We start from the raw sequence: 24,495 nt of genomic DNA, 5'->3' as shown, positions 1-24,495 counted from the left end.
TATTTGTTACCTAATCTGTGAAACAGTTGACAGTAATGTGGCAAAACAATTTATTTTGGTTCAGAATTTTTTATAAATTAAAAAATTTATTATATTTTAGTTATTTTTGGCTGTATTGGGCCTTTGTTGCTGCGCGCCGTCGTTCACTAGTTGCGGCAAGCAGGGGCTTCTCTTCGTTGCGGTGCGTGGGCTTCTCATTGTGGTGGCTTCTGTTGTTGCGGAGCATGGGCTCTAGGTGTGCGGGCTTCAGCAGTTGTGGCTCGCGGGCTCTAGAGCGCAGGCTCAGTAGTTGTGGTGCACGGGCTTAGTTGCTCCGCGGCATGTGGTGTCTTCCAGGACCAGGGCTTGAACCCATGTCCCCTGCACTGGCAGGCGAATTCTTAACCACTGTGCCACCAGGGAAGTCCCTGGTTTGGAATTCTTAAAATCCCTCCCAATTTTCCATGATCTTCCAGAGATAATCAGTGGCTCACTTAAATTTAAGGCAAAATCAAAATCAAACAAAAATCCCTTCAAATCTAGGAATTTGCAGGTCTGCAACAGCTAACATCCAGTAACTCTAAAATTTCCTTTTGTTTCTAAGTTTACTATCATGGACCACAAAAATATGTACTGAAAGTTTTAGTTTGGACAACTATAAGCAAAACTCCACCAATATTTTAAAATGAAAATACATTTTCATCATTTACAATGACTTGGTCTAATCCTCCAGGAATGGATCAGTAAATATTCAATTAGCTGAGATGATCTCTTTGTTATTCCATGAAAATGATCAAAACCTTTATCTGAGGAGACTCAAAAAAACTCTTCTCTCAAGCAGAATCATCATTCTCCTGGCACTGGTCCTCTCTCCAGCTGCAGCAGAGCTACTGCTCGAAGAAAAGCTGTAATTCCTTCCACATGTATAAAAAGATTAGTGGGTGTTACAGGCCATCTGCATCTAATCCTCTCCCTTTCTACTAGGATGGATGGAAAAAACTCAGAAAGGGGTAGGAGGAACTTTGACCAACAGTCAATCGTCTAAGGAATTTTTGTTCCCCAGAGGACTCGAGGATGATGAACCTGGATATATTTCCCCGACCATGCCCTGCACTGACGAGAATCCAAGAATTAAGATCTAACATTGGTAACTTTAGGAACTGTTAAACACCTCTAGGTATATGGCATCTGAAATTACAAGCAGTGAGTTCTCAGAAAGTACCTGAATGTGGTTAATGTTGCAATTAAGTGAATGTTCTGAAGATAAGCTGCTACTGAGCAGTACTATGTTCTGAAGACAAGAACGTGAAGGCCCCCAAAGGCTTTGGGGCCAACTGTGCTTTGAGGTCACCAATATCCAAACACTTAAGTACACCTCGGTATCTACTGAGTAGAGCATGAAGTAGAACTCCAAATACGTGAGGAAGTATCAACCTTCATCCATTACAAATAGAAAAAACCTCTATGAAACTTCAAAGGCTTATATAAGTATCATCTAACAGAAAAATCTCATTAATTCTACTGAGATTTATCATCATTTTGGAGATTAGGCTGAAATTTATCTGTACTCTTTGTGAAAACGGCTCATAAAAGAACCCAACAGAACCAAACTTATCTGTGGCAAAGTCTGGCTTCTAAGGGACAGCAGGCTGGGTCTGCTGCTTCCTTACGAGCAGCCAAGAAACCTGTATTCCTGCACGGACAGAGCACTCAGATACGCTGCAATGACAGCATCACGGCCCATTCAGCCTTATCTGCTTAGGCAGTTCTCACTCCTTCCTTTTTTTGTTTAGTGTTACCTACACCTGCATCTTAAAATTCTTCATAATTTAAACTTATGTTTAGTTATGTGGCACGTTCTTTCCATCTTGATAGTAACAGATTAGTGAGGTTTTACGATATCTTTATTCTTTAATTACAGAGGACAAAGTTCAAGACAAAACATTCCAATGCGAATAAAAATACTGTCAATATTAGATTGTTTTTAAATGAAACTCAAGGTGCTGGACTGAAGGTGGCTCTGCAGAGTCACCACCTGTTCCAACCTGCTTAGATCCCAGATCTATGCAGCTGGATTGGGTGGGTGTCATTTCAAACACCCTTAGATCCTGACTATGGATATCCCTCTGTGAATAAGATTTTTAACCCCTAATTGGAAACTATTCTACATTTAACAGGTCAATATTAAGGAATTTGAATTTACTCTCTGTTATTTCCCAGAATCTGATCTAGTCAAAGATACACCCAAATGAGATTAACACAGTGCTTTTTCACTTCAGTCTTAACACAATGACCAATCAGTGCTCCTGGTGGAAAGATTACGGCTTGTGTCAACTGACAGTATTTCTTCTGCTGGACCTTATCTCCTATTACCCGTTCCATTGGGATAGATTTTATGGCAGGTCCCAAGATAGGAACTACATTTCCACTGAATTACATACTACATTCTCAAGACTGATGTTAGAACAACTGGTTTCATGAGGCAGATGTCACAAAGAGTTAACAAAAACAAAAAATCAAGTGACTTGTTTTACACTGATTTTAAGAAAAAATTCATTAAGAGATACATGTTTAGCCTTTAAATATAGAATGATTGTATAAATTAGATTTCAGCTGAAAGGACAATTTAGCAAGTCAGAAAAAGCTCCCAGAAACATACTGAAAATAATGCCAGATATACAATAAGAAACGGATTTTCTATGGAACTTCCATTTATCCTTTAGCCACAGTTTCAATGATTATATTTTCTGATCCAAAAATCAGAACACGTGGTTTGTCAAAGGATCTCTCTGTGCAACTCCTGGGTGTAAGAGGCGGCAAGTGGTGCTTTTATTTTTGTGAGGCCAGACACTGTAACCACCGAGCATTTTAACAGCTTGCACCAAAGTGACAGAATAGAGGGAATCTGGATTGTTCCAGGAAAGTTAGTTAATATGGTCACCAAAGTTACAGTAACCATAACTGATAGCTCTTCCTGCCCTTATTCTACTAAGAAGGAAATGTGACTCTCCTTTTCTCCTTTTTTTTGCATCTCTCTCAGGAGAGGGAGAGAGAGGGAGAGGGAGAGAGGGAGATCAAAACCATTGATTTGGAGGTCCCATCAGTTGCCGAAAGTTATATGTAGAGATAACTTTGCCCAAGAAGTCGGGACGAAGGGAGTTGTACTGCTACAAGAGCAACAATTTGGGGAAACCCTCCAATGGAAGATTAGCTCCTAATCACATGGGGCAGTGACCCTGCAGCAGCCTGTGCTGAAGAAATCCCTGTGTTAGAAAAATGCTACTGTGAACAGGTAGACAGGAACTATACACCAGCAAAGGAGGGCAAGCAGGCAGGAAATATGTCAATGTATCAAGCACGCACGCATGCACACGCGCACGCACGCACGCGCACACACACACACACACACACACACACACCAAGTTTCCTGATTAGTTTCTTTCCCCAATCCCTCTTCTTCAGTCCTGCTTTCTAGCCAGCGCCCACGGCAGGAGTGGTAGGACAATTAGCAGGAAAGCTTGGAAGGGTTCTACCCCCACTTAAAAAATACCTTTGCTTAAAAACACTTGCATATCCAGTGATTAGCAATTAAGATGTGAAAATAATTAACTACTTAGTAGTTAAATTCTACGAATTATCAAAAGTCCTGGCCTCCTGGGATCAGCAGCGTTACAGAGGGAAATCACACGGCATTTCTTAAAGCTTTTTCTGAATGCTTAACAGGTCTCTTTCAGTGTTAATTGCACTTGTAAAACACAACTGTTTTTTTCCTTTAATCTCATATCTGTTCTTTTTTTTTTTTCATTTATAAAAAGAGAAAAGGGTCAATTTATCATTTGCTCTAGCTTTTCTAAATTTGATACAGATTCCACACGAATTTGTGTGACAGGTATAAGGGGAGTAGAGTACAGTTACTTTCGGGAGATTGAACTTGTCCTCAAGACACTTCAGAGCTTGGACTGCAGTGACTTTAGGTGCTTGTAGTAAGATTCATGGACCTGCAGGGAAGGGAGAGAAAAAATTACTGATACGGAGTTTGCAATTTAAAATAGCATACCTGGACTTCCCTGGTGGCGCACTGGTTAAGAATCCGCCTGCCAATGCAGGGGACACGGGTTCAAGCCCTGGTCTGGGAAGATCCCACATGCCGCAGAGCAACCAAGCCCATGCACCACAACTACTGAGCCTGCGCTCTAGAGCCCGCGAGCCACAACTACTGAAGCCCGTGTGCCTAGAGCCCGTGCTCCGCAAAAAGAGAAGCCACCGCAGCAAGAAGCCCGCGTACTGCAACGAAGAGGAGACCCTGCTTGCCGCCAACTAGAGAAAGCCTGCGCACAGCAGCAAAGACCCAACACAGCCAAAAACAAATAAATATATTAGTAAAATAAAATAAAATAGCATACTTTTAATCAAGAAATTATCTGAACCTTATTTGGATCCTGATTCAAAAAATCTGAAGTGGGGAGAAAAGAAGAATTGAGCTAACTGGGGAAATCTGGACACTGACTGGGTAGCAGTTCATGATATTAAAGAATTACTGTTAATTTGTTTAGGTGTGAGAATGGCATTGTGTTTATGTTTTTTAAGAAGAGTCCTTATCTTTTAGAGATACATACTGAAATATCTATGAATAAAATTATCTGATATCTCGGGTTTGCTTCAAAATAATTCTTAGCTGGGAGGTTCAGATGAAATGCAACTGGCCATGAGCAGACAGTTGCTGAAACATGACAAAGGGTACGGGGGAGATGCACTGGAGTATGCTATTTGTGTATACATTTGAAATTTTTCAATTGTTGCTAAATAGTTGGGGAAAACTAAAAACCTGCACACTGCAGGAAGACCTTGTTCCCTTCAGAACCTGCTGCTCAAATAAAGAGACTGTCCGAAGTGGCCATGAGAGCTTTCAAAGCTTTCACAGATGATCAGTCAGAGGCCTTTCCTGCCTTAATATTTAAATGAACAATTTCAAAAGGTGAAAAGACTTTTTTTTTTTTTTTACCTCTGTGTTGTTCAGTGGGGATTTCTTGGCCCATTCAAACAAGTTTTCGTACACATTCCCATCATAGCGGCCAAGCACAGAGCCCAGTGTCACATCCTGAAAATCAAATGCATCAACCAGAGCAACAGCGTCAGGGCGAATCACAGTCAGTAACTCCTTTACGCGCTCGTTCACTTGGGTGATCTGAGACTCTGTCATGATGCTCCCCTAAAAGAAACAAGCAAGCAACATAGGTACGTATAAATCTATTCATACGTGTATATATACACATACAACCACGAAGTAAACCACAATTATTTTTCTATAAAAAATTAAGAAATACATTAATAAAAGGACTTAAACTTAGAAAATACCTGAAGAAAATCCCCTGCGTTCCGACTGATTCCATACAGACAATACAAGAGACACAAATTCCTTAAGACGGCTTGGATGGATTTCTCTTGAATTTGGAGGAGTTTTTCTGAAAAGAGCTTAACTGCCACATAGTGGCAATGTGCCTAGAAAAAAAGAAAACACCAGAGTGCAAGAACCTTTGAAAAAGACTCAACAGTGATACAGTTTCTGCACTAAGAAAATGAGGCGGGTGGTGAAGGACGGAGAAGGGGAGGGGGAGAGAGGACCATCGCTGACCTCACTTGCTTGAACGAGGTCAACGGAAGTTAGGTTCCATGCTACCTCCTTGCTTTTTCTGTGAATCACTTCAGTTTGAAGGTTTTTCGCAGCAATTTCTACTAATCTGTTAAAAAAAGAAAAGAACTAGAAAACTGGAGCTCAAGGAAGTGATCGCTAGGACTTGTGCCTCCCACCTCTCCCATCAAGCCCCTGGCCACAGAGGCCCCCGTGGCCCTGTCCCAGCTCTTGAGGGTGTACTCACCTGGCCGCACGAAGCTTGTACGCTTCTGTCAGGCTGTCAGGGCTGTTGATATCCACCACGGTTGGCCAGACGGCCACCTGCTGTGGCTGGATGTGCTGGCTGGGCAGGTCATTCAAGTAGGACACCATGCCACACACCAACTTGCCTGAGTGCACCTGGTCATAACTTTTCATCAGGAACCTGAAAGTCACCAGGACACATGCTTTCAGCAACTATGCTTCTCGTGAAACAGAAATAAAACGAACTCCTGAAATGACTTTAAGCTGTGGGACAACTGTTTCATACTAGCCTGACCCCAAGAAAAAACCGTGGGTCAGGATGGAAGGCAAAAATGACATCTTTCTGGAACAAATATAATGAGAAGAGAAAACATGGGAATAAGAACCAACGGAAAGGACTCAAACACTCTTGAGAACACATATGAGAAATCATGAATTAGATTCTCACCGGGCCGTCTGTAGCATCATGACAGTGTTTTCTCCCTCGAAGGTGCAGGTTGGGGTAAAATTGACATAAATATTTGGAAGTCCACTGCAGTGAGAATAGCCATGCCCGCCACAAGCCATCCGACATGCTTCAATACCAGTGTTAGTCGTCCAGGACGTGAAAGCCTTCAGCCCGGCAGTGAGGGCGTGAAGCTGAAGGGGGAAGCACAGGCCATCAGAACATCTGTGGTGCTGACAGCCCGCATTCCAATGAGACACACTTAGCCTCACTTAACAGCACTTGTCACTTTCAAAATCACTTGGCAGGGACGTCCCTGGCGGTCCAGTGGTTAGGACTCCACGCTTTCACTGCCAGGGGCCTGGGTTCCTGGTCAGGGAACTAAGATCCCACAAGCCACGTGGCGTAGCCAAAAAAAAACCAACCAAACAAACAGCAAACAAAATCACTTGCTATGCCATGTAAACTGAAAAGCAAGCTCATCTGATTGGCCTGGGCCAGCAACATTCCCCCACTCCCTTCTGAACTGTTCTACATGGCAAAAGTGGCGCCACTTAAGTTCCTTTGATTAATAAATGACCAACATGGTACAGTAATTCTGAAACTTAAAAACAAACCCACGCATCTTCACCTTTGATCCACTCTCAATTAGCAAACTCTCTCTGTATTTTGAGAATATATGGATTCTTTTCAAGATATCCCAATGTTTAATTTTCTCTGGACATGATCCAATAGGCAAATGTGAACTAGAAGGGTGCCCACAAGGGAGCAAGACACGACGCAGACCTCAGGCAGCTCACTCAGGTCCCCTTGGCTGATGTCTTCATTAATCCGATGATAGGTCTCTTTCATGTATGCGCCTACAAACTGGAAGGCATAGGCAGTGGCCAGGAGGGGAAAGAGTTTATACTGCTGGGTTTGATAATCCAAAATCTGTGGTTCTGGTTCACTAAAGCATATAAAAAAAGGGGAGAAAAAATTAAATGCCTACACAGAGCTTCCTATGTGCCAGGTTCTGGTCTAAGCACTTTGAAAGACGAATTTATCAAATCCTTATAAAGATCCTGTGAGGGTAACTTTTATTACCCCCATTTTACAGATGGAGAAAATGAGAGGTTAAGAACCTAGAGAGCTAATAAGTGGCAGATCCTTGATTTAAATCTAGGGTATCTGGCTATAGAAGACCACGTGCTTAACCACCTTGATGAGCTGCCTTAGTTGGACAGGATTTTCTAGCTGACTTTCATATTTTTCTTAGTCTTTCCAATCTAAGAAAATTGTATCTCATGGCAACTTCCGGAACCAAAGTTCATTAACTTCACAGGAGGAAGACATTAAAGGGGTCTAGATGGCTGAATAAACTATATTCTGACCACAATTTGAGGAGACCCAATGCACTGAGTTAAATATTTGAAGTCTAAGCAGGTCTGCTCTTATCAATTTCTTTATTCCTTCTTTAAGAGTAAAAAATTTATCAAAGAGTCATGCCCAAGTAATAGGCAGTTGTAAGAATAAACCATGTCCACGAACACAACAGAGAATCAAGTTTAATGTCACTTTCACTATACCCGATTTGTAACTGTTAGTAGCAACTAGAATCTTCACACCACCTTCAGTGTTTTCAACATTTCATTTATAAAGCTCAAATAATATTACTGTTTTTCTTAGAAGGTTAAAAGTAATAATTAGGTGGTTATTCTCAACTTTCCACTTAAGGGAAGTCTAGGTTCTCAGACTCAGTACACTGCCATCCTAGCTAATTTTACAGCAAATGCACTTTCTCCACAACACATTTGGGAATTTTGATATTTGGATGGGGTCCAAGCCAGGTCTTCAGTACCAAGCTCATCTCCGACTCCACCCTTACCCTGGCTTGATTTCAGACTGATGCCTCACGGCACTGTAGCGGATGGCAATGGTGCATGCCTTAGACAGACACCGAGCGGATTCTCCCACAAGGAAGGACCTGATAAACACCATGGTCCCGTAGGTCAGCTTGTTACTCAGGGGTTTCACGTATGTGCCATCAGGCTTCACCTGGAAAAAGAACATGAGATGGATGCTTCCCTCTGTTAAAACCAAGTGGCAGTTTAGGCAAGTTGTTCTCAAAGTGTGGTCCCCAGAAAGGCAGCATCAGCATCACCTGATGCTCAGTCCCCACCCTGACCTCCTAAATCAGAAACTCTGGGGGCCAAGCACTCTAGGTTTTAGCCAGTCCTCCAGGTGATTCTAATGCATGCTAAAGTTTGAGCCCCACTGGTTTTGCAAAACAAAACATGCTCTTCATACCTGCCAACTGCTTTTGATTTCATGGTCATAATAAAAGCAGCTTCAGAAGTAAAAATCTGTTAGTACCTTCTAAAAGAACAGATCCTTCTAACCCCGTGATTATCAACAGCCACTGAAATCCCCGTCTGATACCTCTCCTCCTATTTTCTGTCTAAATATACCTGAGCGTGCTTCATCAGCATGTTTTCCCTGGGAATGCGATAATTGTCCATCTTCAGGTAGCCGTTATCCATCTCATCATAGCCAAATTTGGGGCCAATGTCTCCAACAGTAATACCTACCGCAGATGAAAGTCACAAGGTGTTTATGCTCTGGAATTCCTGGCTTCCCTCCTCTTCTTTAGTTATGTATTATACTTTTTGCAGAAGAAAGTGATTGGTTTAATTTTCACCTCAACATCAGATGAACAGTTCTAACCTGGTAAAGGCTTATGCGTCCCAAGTTCACGAATAGGTACAATGAAGGCATGTAATCCATAGCATTTCCCCTGAGTGATGAGTTGGGCGAGTACTATTGCATGATTTGAAGTCTTTCCAACTGCAACATCAAAGAGAACAAGAGAGGGAAGTGAGCAAACATTTTTACATTTTCATAGAAACAAAAGAGGGGGAAAAAAGCATATGTTAAATATAACACTAGATTCCATCAATAAAGTGTGCCCAGAGAGCTTTTCTTATGACAGTGTCATGCCTAGTTTTCAGAAGGAAATCCAGTTAAGCTGATAGTTATTAAAATTCATTGAATTTTGGCAAAGCGATCCTTCATTTTTTAAATATATATAAACACATTTTTAATTGAGATGTAATTGACATATGACGTCTAAGTTTAAAGTGTACAGTATGTTAATTTAATAGCATTTTTAAAAAGTAGGCTTTTCTACTTATTTTTCATTCATTTACATAAATAAATTTTTAGGATAATTCTAGAACATTACTTTAAATTACATCCTTTTTCTCCCTTAAGGCAGGGCTTTCGAAAACAGTAGCCACTAGCCACACGTGGCTGTTTACATTTAAATTAATTATAATTAAAGATTCAGTCCCTCAGGTCAGCTAGCTACATTTCAAGTGCTCAAAAGCTGAAAGTGGCTAGTAGCTACCACACCGAACAGCAAAGACAGAGAATATTCCATCATTGCAGAAAGTACTATGGGATACAGCTGCTTTAAGAGATTTTTGGTTAGTGCATCCAGAAATATTTCTTTTTTTGCATGCTAGTTTTCCTCCTAGCAAAACGTAACATCCCATATTAAAATATATAACGTGAATAACAAAATCCTTCAACCACTAATCTCATCTGAAATATATATCCTAAAACAATAACTCAGAATGGAAGATGATATTAAATAAATTTCATGTCAAAGCTATTTATAATAAAAATTTGAAAACAACTCAAATGCTTTCCAGTATGGAAATGACTAACCAAACAGGGAAAACTAAATTACTTTAAATGATGACTATGGAAACTATGCTAACACACGAGAATATTTAAATGAAAAACCATGAAAAGCAGAGTAAGATAGCTGCCCTTTCTACGCTTTGTAAAACATATAAATATCTGTAACATGCAACACAAGAGAATGTGAAATATCTTAGAATAGTTTAAGCTCTAAGAAGCTTTTTCTATATTTCAAAATTATATTCTCATATAAGCTCTACATTCTAAACACGTTATAATAAATCTTAAAACATCCAATAACTGTTAAAAAATTCACTTACGCCCACCAGGCCACCACTTGATGGAGGTCACAGTAGGACTATTAAGAATGAACTCCTGGGTTTCAGGGTCATAAGTGGCTGTGGTTTCCAAGCCTCGAAGATGAGTTCCTAAGAAAATGAATTACACCTACTTCAGACAGAATACAGGAAAAAACAGGTACAGGGTAAAATCTCCTGCCCAGTCCTTTAAAGCTCTAGCATCTCAGAGAGTAACAAAATCTAACAACAATAAAACATCTGTAGATGAACTACAAATGGTTAATAACCAAGATACGTAATTACCTAAGCTTAATTAATTAATATGTAATTTCCTGATCTGTTCCTATTAAGCTGAAAATACAAATGTCAAGGATATTCCATTTCTGTACTTGATTTAGTGCACTTCTGTGGCAGTGGACATGGAACATTTATTTAGATCAACCAAAAGAAAATGTAAAATAAAGGCAGATTAGAATCATAGTTTCGTAAGGTCACAGGATACGAATTTAACAGGGAAGTTAACTGACCTTTTAAAGGCATATCTAAGCTGTTAGTGTGCCAATTTCAACTCATTGGTATTGTGTCTACCACACCAATGCAATGTTCTGGAATTCTGTATTATAACAAAGAATGAGAACACGTGACAGGAAGAGACTCGGCTAAAGTTCTTGTAAACTGAGAATTTATTTCAGAATGAATGCTAGAAAGGAAAACAAGAACTTAAAAAGTTATAACCAGGACTTCCCTGGCGGTCCAGTGGTTAAGACTCCGCGCTTCCAATGCAGGGGGCGCGGGTTCGATCCCTGGTTGGGGAACTGAGATCCCACATGCCTTGCAGTGCGGCAAAAAAAAAAAAAAAAAAAGTTATAATCATTATGCGGAAAAGACCTGGAACAGTCACTTTTTTTAATTTCTAAAAGTCCAATAATAAGGTCCAAGTTCACCCTGCAGACTCAACACTAAGCCTTAACTTATTCCTGGCTGGTTCACTAGTGTGACTAGGAAAAGTTTCCATTTTATGTATAATGGAGACAGACAGGGATTCGTGTTTTAAATCCTAATACAAACGTGCCAAAATTATTTGAAAAAAGTTACAGAAAAATGTTCTAAGTGACACCCTCCCTAGTAATACTATCCTGTAGCCAATGCTGAGAACCTTTTACCAAACTGCTTTGATAATGCCAGATCTCATTAAACACTTAAACTGTGAAACACTTAGAAACTCCCGAGTTAAATAACAGAAATGGACAGTTTATGTGTGATCCACAACCTCTCCCTGTGTGGGAATCAAGGAATCAGACACTAAGACTCCTTTCACCAAAGAAGAAACTTTTATAGAAAACGAGGTAGCATATTAAACAGAACAGGTAATGACAAAACGTTTTCAAATGCACAACTGAATCAAACAGTATTCCACTTCGAGTTTTAGGAAAATCCTCTAAAATACTATTTACCACGGAAGCTGAAAGCCAAATTAGCAATCAAATGAAGATGAAGTTGTACAGGAATAAGGAGCAAGTGGAAAATATACACTAGACCAGCTGTTCTGAAATGTCTGAGTAGGAAAAGAGAAGCCAGAAGTAAACAAATGGTAAACACAGATACCAATGTGGAACGGATGCTACCAGGCACAGCCACCACCTCCAGCCCCATCCAGTTCACAGGAAAAGACAGGTGAGGGATGGAAAGAAAAAAAAAGGTGGTACAGGGACTTCCCTGGTGGTGCACTGGTTAAGAATCCGCCTGCCAATGCAGGGGACACAGACTCCATCCCTGGTCCGGGAAGATCTCACATGCCGCGGAACGACTAAGTCCGTGCACCACAACTACTGAGCCTGCGCTCTAGAGCCTGCGAGCCACAAATACTGAGCCCACGTGCCACAATTATTGAGCCCACGTGCCACAACTACTGAAGCCCGCACACCTAGAGCCCGTGCTCCACAATAAGAGAAGCCACGCAATGAGAAGCCCATGCACCACAATGAAGGGTAGCCCAACTCTCCACAGCTAGAGAAAGCCCATGCACAGCAACGAAGACCCAACGCAGCCAAAAATAAATAAATAAGTATACATATATTTTAAAAAGCAGAAAGGCAGTACATACAGAATATGAAATCAACTGCCCGGAAGTACAACTTATCTTATTTTTTCTAAACTGTGGCCAAAGCCACGTTCAGAACTTTACTGAATTTACTGAATCAAGGCACAAATAATGTCAAGGTACAAAATGCTGCATGTTTTGGTTACACAAGCCACTCATTTCCCTTCAGCAAGTCAGAGAGCACACATTCTATTAATCTGTATTTCTTCTGCAATCTGTGCAAGTTCATTAAGGTATCAGTAGCAAAGATAACCAGATAGTAATGAAGAAAAAGAGACGGGTTCAGGCTCTATATACACACAAATTCCATACAACTTCAGTAAACTTGAAAAATCACTTATTAAGTAAGGCCTGACTTGTAATTCTTGACCTTCTGAAAGGGAACCATGAATAATCAATCAGCATGTCTGTGATAATATAAGCTTTTATTTCCACCGACCAAAGCATTGTCTATGCCGAGACTTATATGTGTGAAAACCCTGGCCGCTGCAGAAAGACTGCATTTAAACAGATCTTACACAGCACGTGGATATGCCACTGCTGACACGTGGTGGACACTCCATGCATGCTAAGCTCGAAGAGCCCCGCCCAACCCAGAAGGTAGACTGAATGCACCATACCATGACCCATCTCTGTCTGGGCATAAGTGCCAATGATCTCCAAGTTCCAGGTGGGCACGAAGAAGCGTTCCTGCTGTTCCTCGGTTGCCTGGTGAAGCAAGGTGGGCAGGAACATGCCCAAGTGAAGATCCAGAGGCCCAGACTGCCCTCGGTGCACAAGGCTTCAAAGAAATACCAAGGATGGGCATTTGAGAGAAGAGTCATCAGGTGTGAGAGAATCAGCAATTTGAACAAACAGAGCAAGGGAAGGAGGAAAAAAACCCTTCTGTTAAGTATGAATTAATGGGTGGACTTTATTATGGATGGGAGCACTGCCCTGTCTGTATTACTTTATAACTCTTAGCAATTTCCATTTTTCTTATGTTGGCGAGAAGTATTTTCTAAGGCTACTCATCTCTAAAATTAATTAATCTTGGTAGGGATTGGCTACCGATGCCAAAGCCTGTGCAGCACGAGACCATGTGCGCAAGGCAGAGGATTCGAGCCTTGCAATTAAAGTAAATAAAAAACCTGAGAAGGCTGGATGGAATGGAGAATTTAAGTTGTACAGTGACTTATTTAGTCTAATGAAAAGTTGAGACAGGAGAACACAGTGGTTCTCTTGGACAAAAGTTTCTCCAGGATCTAATTCCAATAATGCTTCTAGGCTAGAATCTTTTCTGTTTGTCCATAAAGCATCCAGCATTAATCCGCATTCCTCACATAATTCTGGTCATTTCATTTGGATCCATCACAAATATCCAGCCACATGCTACTGAAACAATGTAATACAAAAATTGACAGTGCTCTTCATCCCAATAATTAATTTCAGAAATAAAAAGACATGTGATTTTTAGTGAAGACCGTAACATTTACAAATAACAGATTCATGCATAACAAGCTCTCCATTACAATTATATGGGAATTATCACAAATGATAATAAACATGTTAGTTGTCATTTTAATCCACTTTCTAAAGTCATTCTTTTCCATTTAAAATTTGCAGGTGCCTTAGACTTTTATGTGAATTTATTTCTAATAGGAAATAGTTCTATATGGCTTTGTATTGTTGCATGCTACTGGCATTTTATTTAACTTCCAGCTCAAAATTAATCAATTCTATGTTACTCTTCCTGTGCTCATTATCTTAGAAATGAGCCTAAACATTTCAGTTTCAAAATTTCTCCAACTGTTCCACTTGAGGAGGAGAATAATCAGGACAGGGTGCTCTAGGCAGGGGCTGACATGTGATGTTTTCCAAAGAGGGCGGGGGGTGGGCTGAGCTTTCAGCTAACCAATTACATAAAGATTGAAGAATGCATGAATAACTTCCTCATTTTACAGAGAAATTAAAGCTGAGGTGAATTATGTGTCTTCAGGTCAAAAAGATAATGGCAAAACAAGGACAAGAATCTCATCTCCTAATCACGTCTTCTAGTGCAACCTGGGCTGAGGACAACAGTGGGGACACTAGAAAGACTTGCCAAAATCACAGCTAGACTCGGAAGCATCAAAGTGGAAATCCTGTAAGATGTCACCACTGGTGCAAACTGGGTGAAAGGTTCACGGGACGTCTCCGTGCTATTTTTGCAACTTCCTATGAATCTGTAATCATTTCAAAATAAAAAGTTAAAAAAAAGAAAAAAAGTGGAAATCCCTGGAAAAACACATTCCAGGGATGAGAGAGTACTTTTCACGCACAGACAGGAATGTCAACTGTGCTGTTTTTAAAAGAATGATGTGTAGGAAGAAAAATTAATGTGCGCCTAGGAGCTAAAAGAAGAAAACTCTGAAGTAGGACTGAAAGCTGTGGCCTGGGGCCAGCCACTCACGGTGCTGAGAGGCTACTTTCCATGACTAGAAACCAGAGCGATTCCTGGTGAAGGAGAGGCCATTCAGAGGCGCCCAGACTCGTCATGGGTGGGCGTGTATTCGGGAATAATGAGGGGCACCAAGGGTTACCACAGAGTACACTCAGGAGGGCAGGGGTAAAACTACTTATAATCAGAAACTGTCTTGAAGCAAAAAAATGTTTTCAGGAGAAAAATGTCTCTTGTGACTAGGATAAGGATTATTCAGAAGTGGATGAAATGCAGAAATGTTACAAGGAGAAAGTGACCTGGATAGTTTTTGATTTAAATCAAGTATTTGCTATACCATTTATGCATGATAAAGATCATATATTATTTTTAATTAATTTATTTTAAAATTGCAAAGCACCAACATTTTGCTTGGTAAAGAGCTGGAGTCGATTCTTTCAAAACCGTAACACCAGAAGGCCTTCCCAGGCTCTCCTACATGATACAGGGCTGGGAAGGCTAGCAGTCAATACTGAGGACAAAATTATTAGATTAATAATATATGAGAAAGGAAGAAATCAAAATAGCATCTCCACGGACAATATGATTATAATCCTAGGAAATCAACAAAAACAAAACACCATCAATAATAAATGAATTTAGAAAAACCAGGATTAAAAAAAAAAAATCACTCATTCTTATCCATTAGAACCATTCAAATAGAAAACCCTGGTAAAGAGAAAGGTGATTTATAACAGCAACAAAATATTTAAAAAATCTGTTAAGTAATTTAGCTCAGAATATTACAGATTTAATTAAGAGAAAATATAAATGCCTAACAGGATGAATAAAAGATATGAAAATGGACAATAGGAAAGAAATTGCTAATTCTTGGCTGAGAGGACTAAATAAAATTAATACTTCCCAAGAAAATACAGGGATTTAAGGCAATGGGTTTTAAATTCCTACAGGATATGTTTTCGAACTTGGCAAATTGAAATCAGAATTCATCTAGGAGAATAAGTATGCAAGGACACCAAATACATATAAATTGAAATATAGCAATAGTAGGCTTATTCTATCAGATTTTTAAATATCTTAAAAAGCAACAATGAGCCAAGCTTATGATGCTAGGAGAAAAATAAAGAAAAAAATTAATGTAATATATTTAAGGTTCCATAAATAAACTGAAACTATTACAAAACTCTAAGATGAACCAGAAAGAACATAACGAGGGGAAAGAGCTACTAGTTAATAAACACAAAAATAGTATGGGGTTCACTCATCTCTGTATCATACACAAGTCAAAGCATTAAACACAAATCAAACAAACAAAAAAGGGAATAAAATAGAAGATAATTATCCAAGATACGGGAAAAAGAAAACTTATACCTATTCAGAGAAGGATGCACTGAATACATAAGGCCAAAATGCTTAATCAAACAGAGGCAATAGAAAGAAATATTGGAAGGATACAATAAAATCTTGTAAGATCAATATGCAGATTCTATGTATTCAATACTCAAAGGAGAAAAACCCAGTTTACAGTAAGCTAAACATGTAACATCCAGGCTCATAGCACTGGAAGAATTAAAACTTTAACTCTTAGATATATATAAAAGTAGAAAAAAACAAAGTAATCACGTTGACAGGACTATGGAGACACGAACTCACTAAGTACATCAAAACTTGTTCCATGTCTTGAGCAACAGAAGCTATGAAGTGTTCATTCCCTTCAGATGTAGTAATTCATTTCTGAGAAAGATATTCCAAAGGCATAACCCAAAGAACACAGTTTCTGTAAAGAGACTGATATTGTTATTACTGACAGTGGGGAAATTAGAATACCCAAGGAGCAAGTCTCATGGGAAGTCCATAAAGGTAAGAGAATCCCTCCTGGAAAAAGAAGACAGGAGACTCTCGGAGAGACAGAGCAGTGAGATACAGGGAGAGAAAGACTAGTGACTTACAAAATCGAGTTTACTATTTATTTTTCAAGTTTCAAAGGAAGAGTATTTTCACATTTGAGTATTAGTGATGGGAATTTGCAAAGAATCTGCACCACCATCTTCAAGGATGGTAAGTATGTACTACATAAGCTCTATTTTCCTTAATAATTAAAATAACAATAACAATAATAGAAAAGGCAAGAAGAATTCCTATTAAGTGGCCAGAACATGAAATGATCAAATACCTGTGAAGACCAAACACACTACTTGCTTTGTGACCTGGAGAAACGTATGGTCAGGATAATACCCCTGGACCACGTCCCAGACTGTCCCTTTAACACCAGAACCCCAGGAAGAGGGTGCCCTCCTTGGCCCAGGCCTCTGCCTTTGATTAAGGCTCACGCACTCACAGACCAAATGTGTGTTGGGGCTTGTGTGCCTATACAGACAGGTGTGTATTTAGAGGAGGGAAGACACAATTCTCGAGGGAAGAGAGAAAACTGGTGACCTAGACTTTCTGCAAGTGGTTGAATTTTAAGATTCTTGAGGATTCTGGAATAAGCCTGAGAAATTTTGAGTCTCTCACTTCTCAGCGGCTACCCAGAGGTGAAAGAATCCCAAACTCGAAGTTATAGCCAACTCTGTGAGAACACTTAGATAATCACTGTTGACCAATGTTCCAAAGTCTCAGAATTTAAATGGTCAAATCTTCATCCTGTACAAGTTGCTCTATTTCCAATCCCGTTGGTGTTGAAGTACTTTTTATATATTCTACATAAGACCGTACTGTCACAGGATGCAAATTAGCCAACAAACTGACTGGCTTCTCTGGAAAAGAACAGCAGTCAGTGAAGCACAACTAATATGAACTGACAAAGTTCCAGCAAGAAACAAGACCTAATCTTAAAACTCTGTTCTCTAAATAAACCATAAAGATTGAGACAGAGTTGGTTCGAATACAAAAAAGCATTCGAAAACTAGAAGGAATAAGGGAAAGAAAACTCTAACAAATACAAACTCGCCCAGAGCAACAAAGGACCTCAGTCCAACGTTCTGGGCTCCTCAAACCAGTGAAGTTCAAGTCTTCATTTCCTCCTCTCTTCCTTCAAATATACATTTGAAATGTACCTTATAGAGAGAGGCAGAAGGATTAGACCAACAAGAGATACACAGATCAGACTCACTTAGCCTCACAACAGTTTACATCTTATGCCCCCTATTTCAAAGCTATCTCAAGATAACAAAACACGAGGGCACACTCCAAGAGAGGAACATTGTAGGAATGTGATATTCCTTCCATTAGGACACCTTCCTTCAGGTCTGTCATCTCAGTGTTGACCATCCTGAAGATGGCCATGGGTGTTTGGCAGGGTGTTCATAAAACTGTACCATGACCAGAATCTGCAGTTCCCACAGGCATTATGGGAAAGAACATTTCCTTAAACCAATTTGCAAACCAAAAAGCACCAAATCAAACACAAAAATGAAGTCTTCCTGATATCTGCATCCTTTTCTCATTCTTTTTCTTTACTTTCCTTTATTTACATAAGGGAAGCATTATGAACCGGGCAGCTCAAATTCCAAGACACTCAAACCTGTCAGTGGCCTCATCTATGAAAACAAACCTGTTTCACAAGACTAAACACAAAACTTTTTGAAAGTAGCCAGGTTTTTAGGAACAATTTAACCAAGAATTACTGGTAATATAAAGTCCATGGACATGAACAGAAAAATGAATAAAAAGCAATGAAGAGCATCGTGGACTTTTTCCCAAACCATCTCACAACCTTCACCACTCTAACCCTCTGCCCCTTTAAAATCCACATCTTTAACTTCATTAAAGCAGAGCATCTTCCAGATGTTGCTGAGGCATGAACCCTCTTAAGAATTTGCAACTAAGTCTTTAATCAGACACCAATACAATGGGGCGCTTTGCCGTATTTTCAACCCCATCTTTCCAAACTGCTCAACACCCATTTTAACGGATGTATGCAGCAATGGTAACGAGCCTTAAAAAATAACAATGACAGATGCTTCAGGCCAGAGTCTTGGACCAGTTTAAGGGGAAAGAAACTATCAGAAAATAAGAGGCTGAATTTTATTTAAGATTTAACAATTTAAAAATAAAACCCCAAATGTGTAGCAGCAGAAAAAAGTCAAATGCCAGGAGTCATTTTTGTTTGTTCGTTTTGCCAGGAGTCATTTGTTAACTGCAGTCCTGAGGTGGGTTACCCGCTGAGCCTCAAACGTGGACTAACCGTGGCCCATTTCCGTCTGGGCGTAGGTGCCAATTATCTCGAGTCCTTTGGATGAAAGCAGCCATTTCTCTTGCTGAGCAGTGGTGCCCTGATTCAGCAAGGTAGGAATAAACATGGAGTAATTGAGGCCCACAGGTTCCACAAAATTGACCAAATGTAGTCTACGGGAGAGAAAAGAAAAGGATCTCAGCCTTACTCTGGAAACTGCATTCTACTACCAATCCTGCCAGATGGCTGTGGCCCTGAGGATGAAGGTTAGAAAAATTTAAACCTCTTTCTTAGGAAATTAAGACTAATATTTATCATTTACTACCTAAAAAGCCAACAGCAGAATCTAGTGGAATCTCTTCTCCCCCTAGTCATTTCAGGGCCAGAATTCTGAATTTCATACTTAATCCAGGAAGCAAATTCTACCATGTTTTAGCCTCAACCCCCTTTTGTTTATCATACTGTTGGTGTTATTTGTTGGTTTGAGTTTTTGGAGGGTCTGCCTATTTGTTTTTGGATTATTTTCAGGTTTTACTTGTTTTGAAAATCAAAAGACACTCCACAGAACACTTATTTGTTGACCTGTTAACAAAATGTTAACAAAATGAAGAATAATTTATACTATCTTTCCCTAGTAACTGAAGCAAATGTCCAGGATGGTACATATACGTTCTGGGGCCAAAGCACACATCTCTACAGGTCTTCAGAGCTTAGAAACGGCTAAGTAGGTAATGTGAGTGTTAAAAATTTATCACAACCGGTCTTTGAAAATTATTCCAGATTAAGGGAACTCTAATCATAATGAAATTCAGTCTTCAACGATTTTCTCACAAAAGAGAATCTGTGAGATGATCAAAATACGAGTTACGTACACTAGTCAGCCTCGGCTACATTGTGCTGTAGCTTTTTTAGGGGTCTATTCTGTCAGATCTATCTATATAGAGAGCTTCAGGGGCTTCCCAGGTGGCGCAGTGGTTAAGAATCCACCTGCCAATGCAGGGGACATGGGTTCAAGCCCTGGTCCGGGAAGATCCCACATGCAGCGAAGCCACTAAGCCCGTGCGCCACAACTACTGAGCCTGCACTCTAGAGCCCGTGAGCCACAACCACTGAGCCCGTGTGCTACAACTACTGAAGCCCACGCGCCTAGAGCCCGTGCTCCACAACAAGAGGAGCCACCGCAGTGAGAAGCCCGCGCACCGCAAGGAAGAGTAGCCCTCGCTCGCCGCAACAGAAAGCCCGCACGCAGCAACAAAGACCCAACACGGCCAAAAATAAAAATAAATAAATTTATTTAAAAAAAAAAATAAAAGAGCTTAGGGTACAAAGTAAGTACCACCTAACTGACCCTCATGACTTTTCAAGGGATGGATTGGAAGCAGTGTCACTGCCAGCCTATCCTGGCTTGTACAACAAGCAGAGCATGAATTAAGGGAAAGGGGCGGGTAGGCTGCCAATTCACATCTGGGGAGGCCCTGAAACCATCCCACCACCTTTCAGGGGTGCTGGGGACAGATTCAAACATCCAAGGAATGCCTGGACTAGTCAACATCAGAAATGCTTTTTAACCCTAAGGTTCTATGATTTTCACACAAATATCAAATATTAATTTAAACTGAGGGTTTCCCTGGTGGCACAGTAGTTAAGAATACACCTCCCATTGCAGGGGACATGGGTTGGAGCCCTGATTCGGGAAGATCCCACATGCCGTGGAGCAACTAAGCCTGTGTGCCACAACTACTGAGCCTGTGCTCTAGAGCCTGTGAGCCACAACTACTGAGCCCACGTGCCACAACTACTGAAGCCTGCACGCCCTAGAGCCCGTGCTCTGCAACAAGAGAAGCTACCGCAATGAGAAGCCCGTGCACCGCAACAAAGAGTAGCCCCCCACTCGCCGCAACTAGAGAAATCCTACGCACAGCAGCAAAGACCCAACGCAGCCAAAAATAAATTAATTAAATAAATTAAAAAAAAATACCTTAAAAAAAAAAACAACCTTAAACTGAAAGGAGAGAAAGAGGGGAAAGGAGGTATAGGAATACCAATCCGCAGCAACTTCCTGCTGCTGTACTACAAAGAGAAGTAAGGCTCTTTGCAAAACATATTCATCACTAAAGTGGAGACAAGTAACGAGGAGATAAATGTAGAAACTGGCCTCTCAACGGCAAGGGCACCACAGCACTCCCTCACAACCATGCTTTACTAAAGGAGGAAATGAACCTGCGAGAATTTCTGAGAAATAAAACCAGTAATTTAGGTGCTAAAAATGGTGGCAATATAAGACACTCCCAATCCCTTGACGGAATTGAGGAGGCTCTGGGTTGGTAAAATGATGACACTGACACGAAATAATTAACTCTAGGAAACTGAGAGGGAAAAATATATGACACAAAATAAAGACTGTCAAATACTTATGTTTTCATAAACATACTGAGATTTTTTTTTTTGAAGCCACTTGAAAGTTAACTCGGGCTTCCCTGGTGGCGCAGTGGTTGGGAGTCCACCTGCCGATGCAGGGGACACGGGTTCGTGCCCTGGTCCGAGAAGATCCCACATGCCGTGGAGCGGCTGGGCCCGTGAGCCATGGCCGCTGAGCCTGCGCTCCGCAGCGGGAGAGGCCACAACAGTGAGAGGCCCGTGTACCGCAAAAAAAAAAAAAAAAAAGAAAGAAAGTTAACTCAAGAACAAAATCTCAGTGCTTGTTTTTAAGTTATGTTTAATCCCTCCTGAAGATGCTTTTCAAGCAACTAGCTTTAAAAACCTAATAAGGATAACAGAAACCATGGATGATTTTCATCAGAATTTTAAAGTACTTTTAAGAATATTTTACAGTTTTTGCATAGCAAATAGTATAGTTAAAAGACAAAATTACAGGAAAGGGGATTAGGAAAGTAACTCCTATTCCCCAAACAGCAAAGTCTTATTTTCTCAAGGAATGGAGAGATGAATTCTTTCACTGCTCAAGTTGAGAAATCTCAAAGTACTTTACTAATACTTTAGTCAATTTCAACATACTCTCATGAGTTTTATTTTGTGATAGAGAAATTGGATGTAAAAGAGACCAGTAAATGCCCCAAATTCCCAGAGAAATATTACTATATTTCATTAATTATAGCATCCTTCTCCTCACAGCCAATTTTAGCATTTAAGAAATCTGATGCATCTCACAATTAATGGTACATCATAGTTAACTTTGTTAGTGATACATAAGACATGGGTGTGAGTGACAATCGATGGCGTTCAGTAATTGCCAAGACTAATTTTCAATCCCCTTCTCTAACATACATGGATCTCCCTGTCACATCCCAGAAATACTGGAAAGATGTCAAAGGGTATGCCAAAGTTTGTACTTTGTATTTCGCCAATAGTGAGGTCTGTGTCATACAAAATGATACGCAAAACAGTTGGCTGGTGTCCACTGATCTTTAACTCACATAAAAGACTTTATTTCATTGTGACTTCACCGGAGTCTGGTTACACGTTGTGCACCACCACAGATCATGAAATCTTCTAACCAACTCTGAAACACACGGCATCAGCCATTTTAAAGTAAAACAAAACAAACCTCCTCTTTTGTGTTGTTTTAAGGAAGAATAAAATCTTACTAATTTTTTAAAGTTCACAGACCGAACTCAGGAAAATTAGAAACATAATCTTCTAGGAGTTACTCCACCTCAATATCCTCACAGCCATGAGTTACAAACTTTAAAAATAAAAAAAAAGCATTTGGAAGTTAATAAGTACTCTGACTGGACTACCAAATTAACTGTATTTTTGTAACTAAAATGGAAAGGAGTTCTGAGTGTGGTCCTAAGGGCTGGAGTAAATCATTTCCTCTTGACAATAATAACCAGGTCAAATAGAAAATAATTATATACCATATGTATTTGCAGCAGTAGTATGGGGAGGAATGCCTATTGCTACATAAAGGCAGAACTTGTAACATATTTCATTTTTCTTGGCTCTTAAATATGTACCATTCACACCATTTATTCTTTATTGATGAAAATATTGGAGTTCTTCTAAAATGTAGAGGCCTAAAACAGGAAATGCCCAGGAATAAGCGAGAAGTGTAAGAGATGCTTAAAATCAAAGAAATCTTGTACTAAGATCATATAATTATACTGTTTATTTACATAAAGGTAAAAAAAAAAGTGTGTTTTATTTCTAAAAACACAACAAAAAGCAGATGGTCTGAAAAAAGAACATACTCTTTCAGCAGTAGGACCAAGGCATGTTTTTATGAGGTCTTGTATGACAGGGGAGCCATTTAAATACCATCACCAGATTCAACAATGCTGGGTTCTTAGAATACTTTATACTCATTCTAAGGTATGACTAAAGTTCTTCTTCCTCCACCCACATCTTCCATTATTTTAAACTCAAGATCTACACGCATATGAAAATACGACCTGTTACTGCTCCAAAATATTTAATGTTTGGTCCTTGCAACTGAAAACATCCTTCCAAATGCAGCTTCTAAATTTAGCAGGCCTCCTTCTTACAAAAAGCAAAGTCATTCTGTATTTAAATCACTCAAAATTGAGACATCTGGACCGAATTTGTATGATTCTTGAGATAGAAAATTATAGCATTTCCACGATCAACTTTTTACAAATGCCACCCCTTTCAAAGGCTTAAATACAAAAGTAAACATTATTTTCGACACAAATAACTTTAAAATGGCGTGAAAATATGCCAATTCGAGTCTTCAAACGTCAAGCACGATGAAAAAGGACACCGCAGATTGCGGATTTGAAGTATTGGCTTAGGCACTCGATCTAAGCTAAGGCATACCTACTTTTTAAACCACATGATTTCAGCAGGGTCTGCGATGTTAAACTTCCTCATCTTCTCCACCATGGTAGCACTCTTCCTAACAGCCACCTCGTAACGCTGGCTACGACTGAGGAAATTCAAGTCCTCATGCTGGAAGTCTGGGTCTTTCAGAATCAGGTTCTCTGGTAGGGAGTTAAAGGATATCAAGAGGAAGACAGAAATTCAGGGCTCCGTTAAAGCTCCCTGGGTCACAGCAGGTTTCAGACTCACGGGCACAGGTCCCCTCTCGTTATAGGGGATTCCCCCCGCCACAGCCGCCCCTGGAAATGGGGGTCCAGGCTCCCCTAAAGCTGGGCCAGAGGCTGCGGCCTACGCCCTACAGCGTCCCCCGATTCCTCCCGGAGGGAGTCTCAAGCTTTGCTCGGGGAAGGAAGGAGGCCTGGCCCGCCGCCCTCACCGATCTCTCGACGGCGCCGGGTGTTCTCGGGGCTGCCGTCCAGGACGTGCGTGAGCAGCTCCGGGTTGAAGCTGGCGGCGGCCCGCTCCTTCTGCAGGTCCTGGTTCATGGTGACGGCCAGCAGAGGCAGCTGAGGCCGAGGCGGCGGCAGCAGCGACAGCGAGTGTCCGCACCTCCAGAGCGGGCCCAGCCCTAAGAGCCTCCCCAGGACACCGCGAGTCCCCGCCCCGTTCGCCTCGGCCCGCCCCGGCCCTCCCTTTCTCCTTCACCGCGGCCCCTC

At 40.6% G+C, this 24,495-nt stretch overlaps 1 protein-coding gene across 3 annotated transcripts; it reads right to left on the bottom strand.

The window, feature by feature from the left end:
* Positions 1-1,865: 1,865 nt before the first annotated feature.
* On the bottom strand, positions 1,866-24,469 carry ACOX1 (acyl-CoA oxidase 1). 3 transcript variants are annotated; one of them, XM_067715903.1, is made up of 14 exons: positions 24,216-24,469; positions 23,781-23,940; positions 18,992-19,152; positions 10,307-10,414; positions 9,006-9,125; positions 8,750-8,865; positions 8,167-8,336; positions 7,086-7,248; positions 6,303-6,493; positions 5,856-6,035; positions 5,612-5,717; positions 5,335-5,478; positions 4,982-5,188; positions 1,866-3,977 (listed from the first exon to the last, which is right to left on the bottom strand). In XM_067715903.1, exons 1-14 carry the CDS (start codon positions 24,322-24,324, stop codon positions 3,927-3,929), a joined length of 1,986 nt encoding a protein of 661 aa, XP_067572004.1. In that variant the 5' UTR covers positions 24,325-24,469; the 3' UTR covers positions 1,866-3,926. The 3 variants fall into 3 exon arrangements, with proteins under 3 accessions (XP_067572004.1, XP_067572003.1, XP_067572005.1); XM_067715902.1 differs by lacking the exon at positions 18,992-19,152 and adding an exon at positions 13,007-13,167; XM_067715904.1 differs by lacking the exon at positions 24,216-24,469 and adding an exon at positions 13,007-13,167 and having other exon boundaries at positions 23,781-23,921.
* Positions 24,470-24,495: the final 26 nt, after the last annotated feature.

This window comes from Pseudorca crassidens, chromosome 19 (assembly GCF_039906515.1).
Source record: "Pseudorca crassidens isolate mPseCra1 chromosome 19, mPseCra1.hap1, whole genome shotgun sequence".
Lineage (NCBI taxonomy): Eukaryota > Metazoa > Chordata > Mammalia > Artiodactyla > Delphinidae > Pseudorca > Pseudorca crassidens.
Note: the sequence above shows the minus strand (reverse complement) of the source record. Positions and strands in the feature narration are given on the sequence as shown.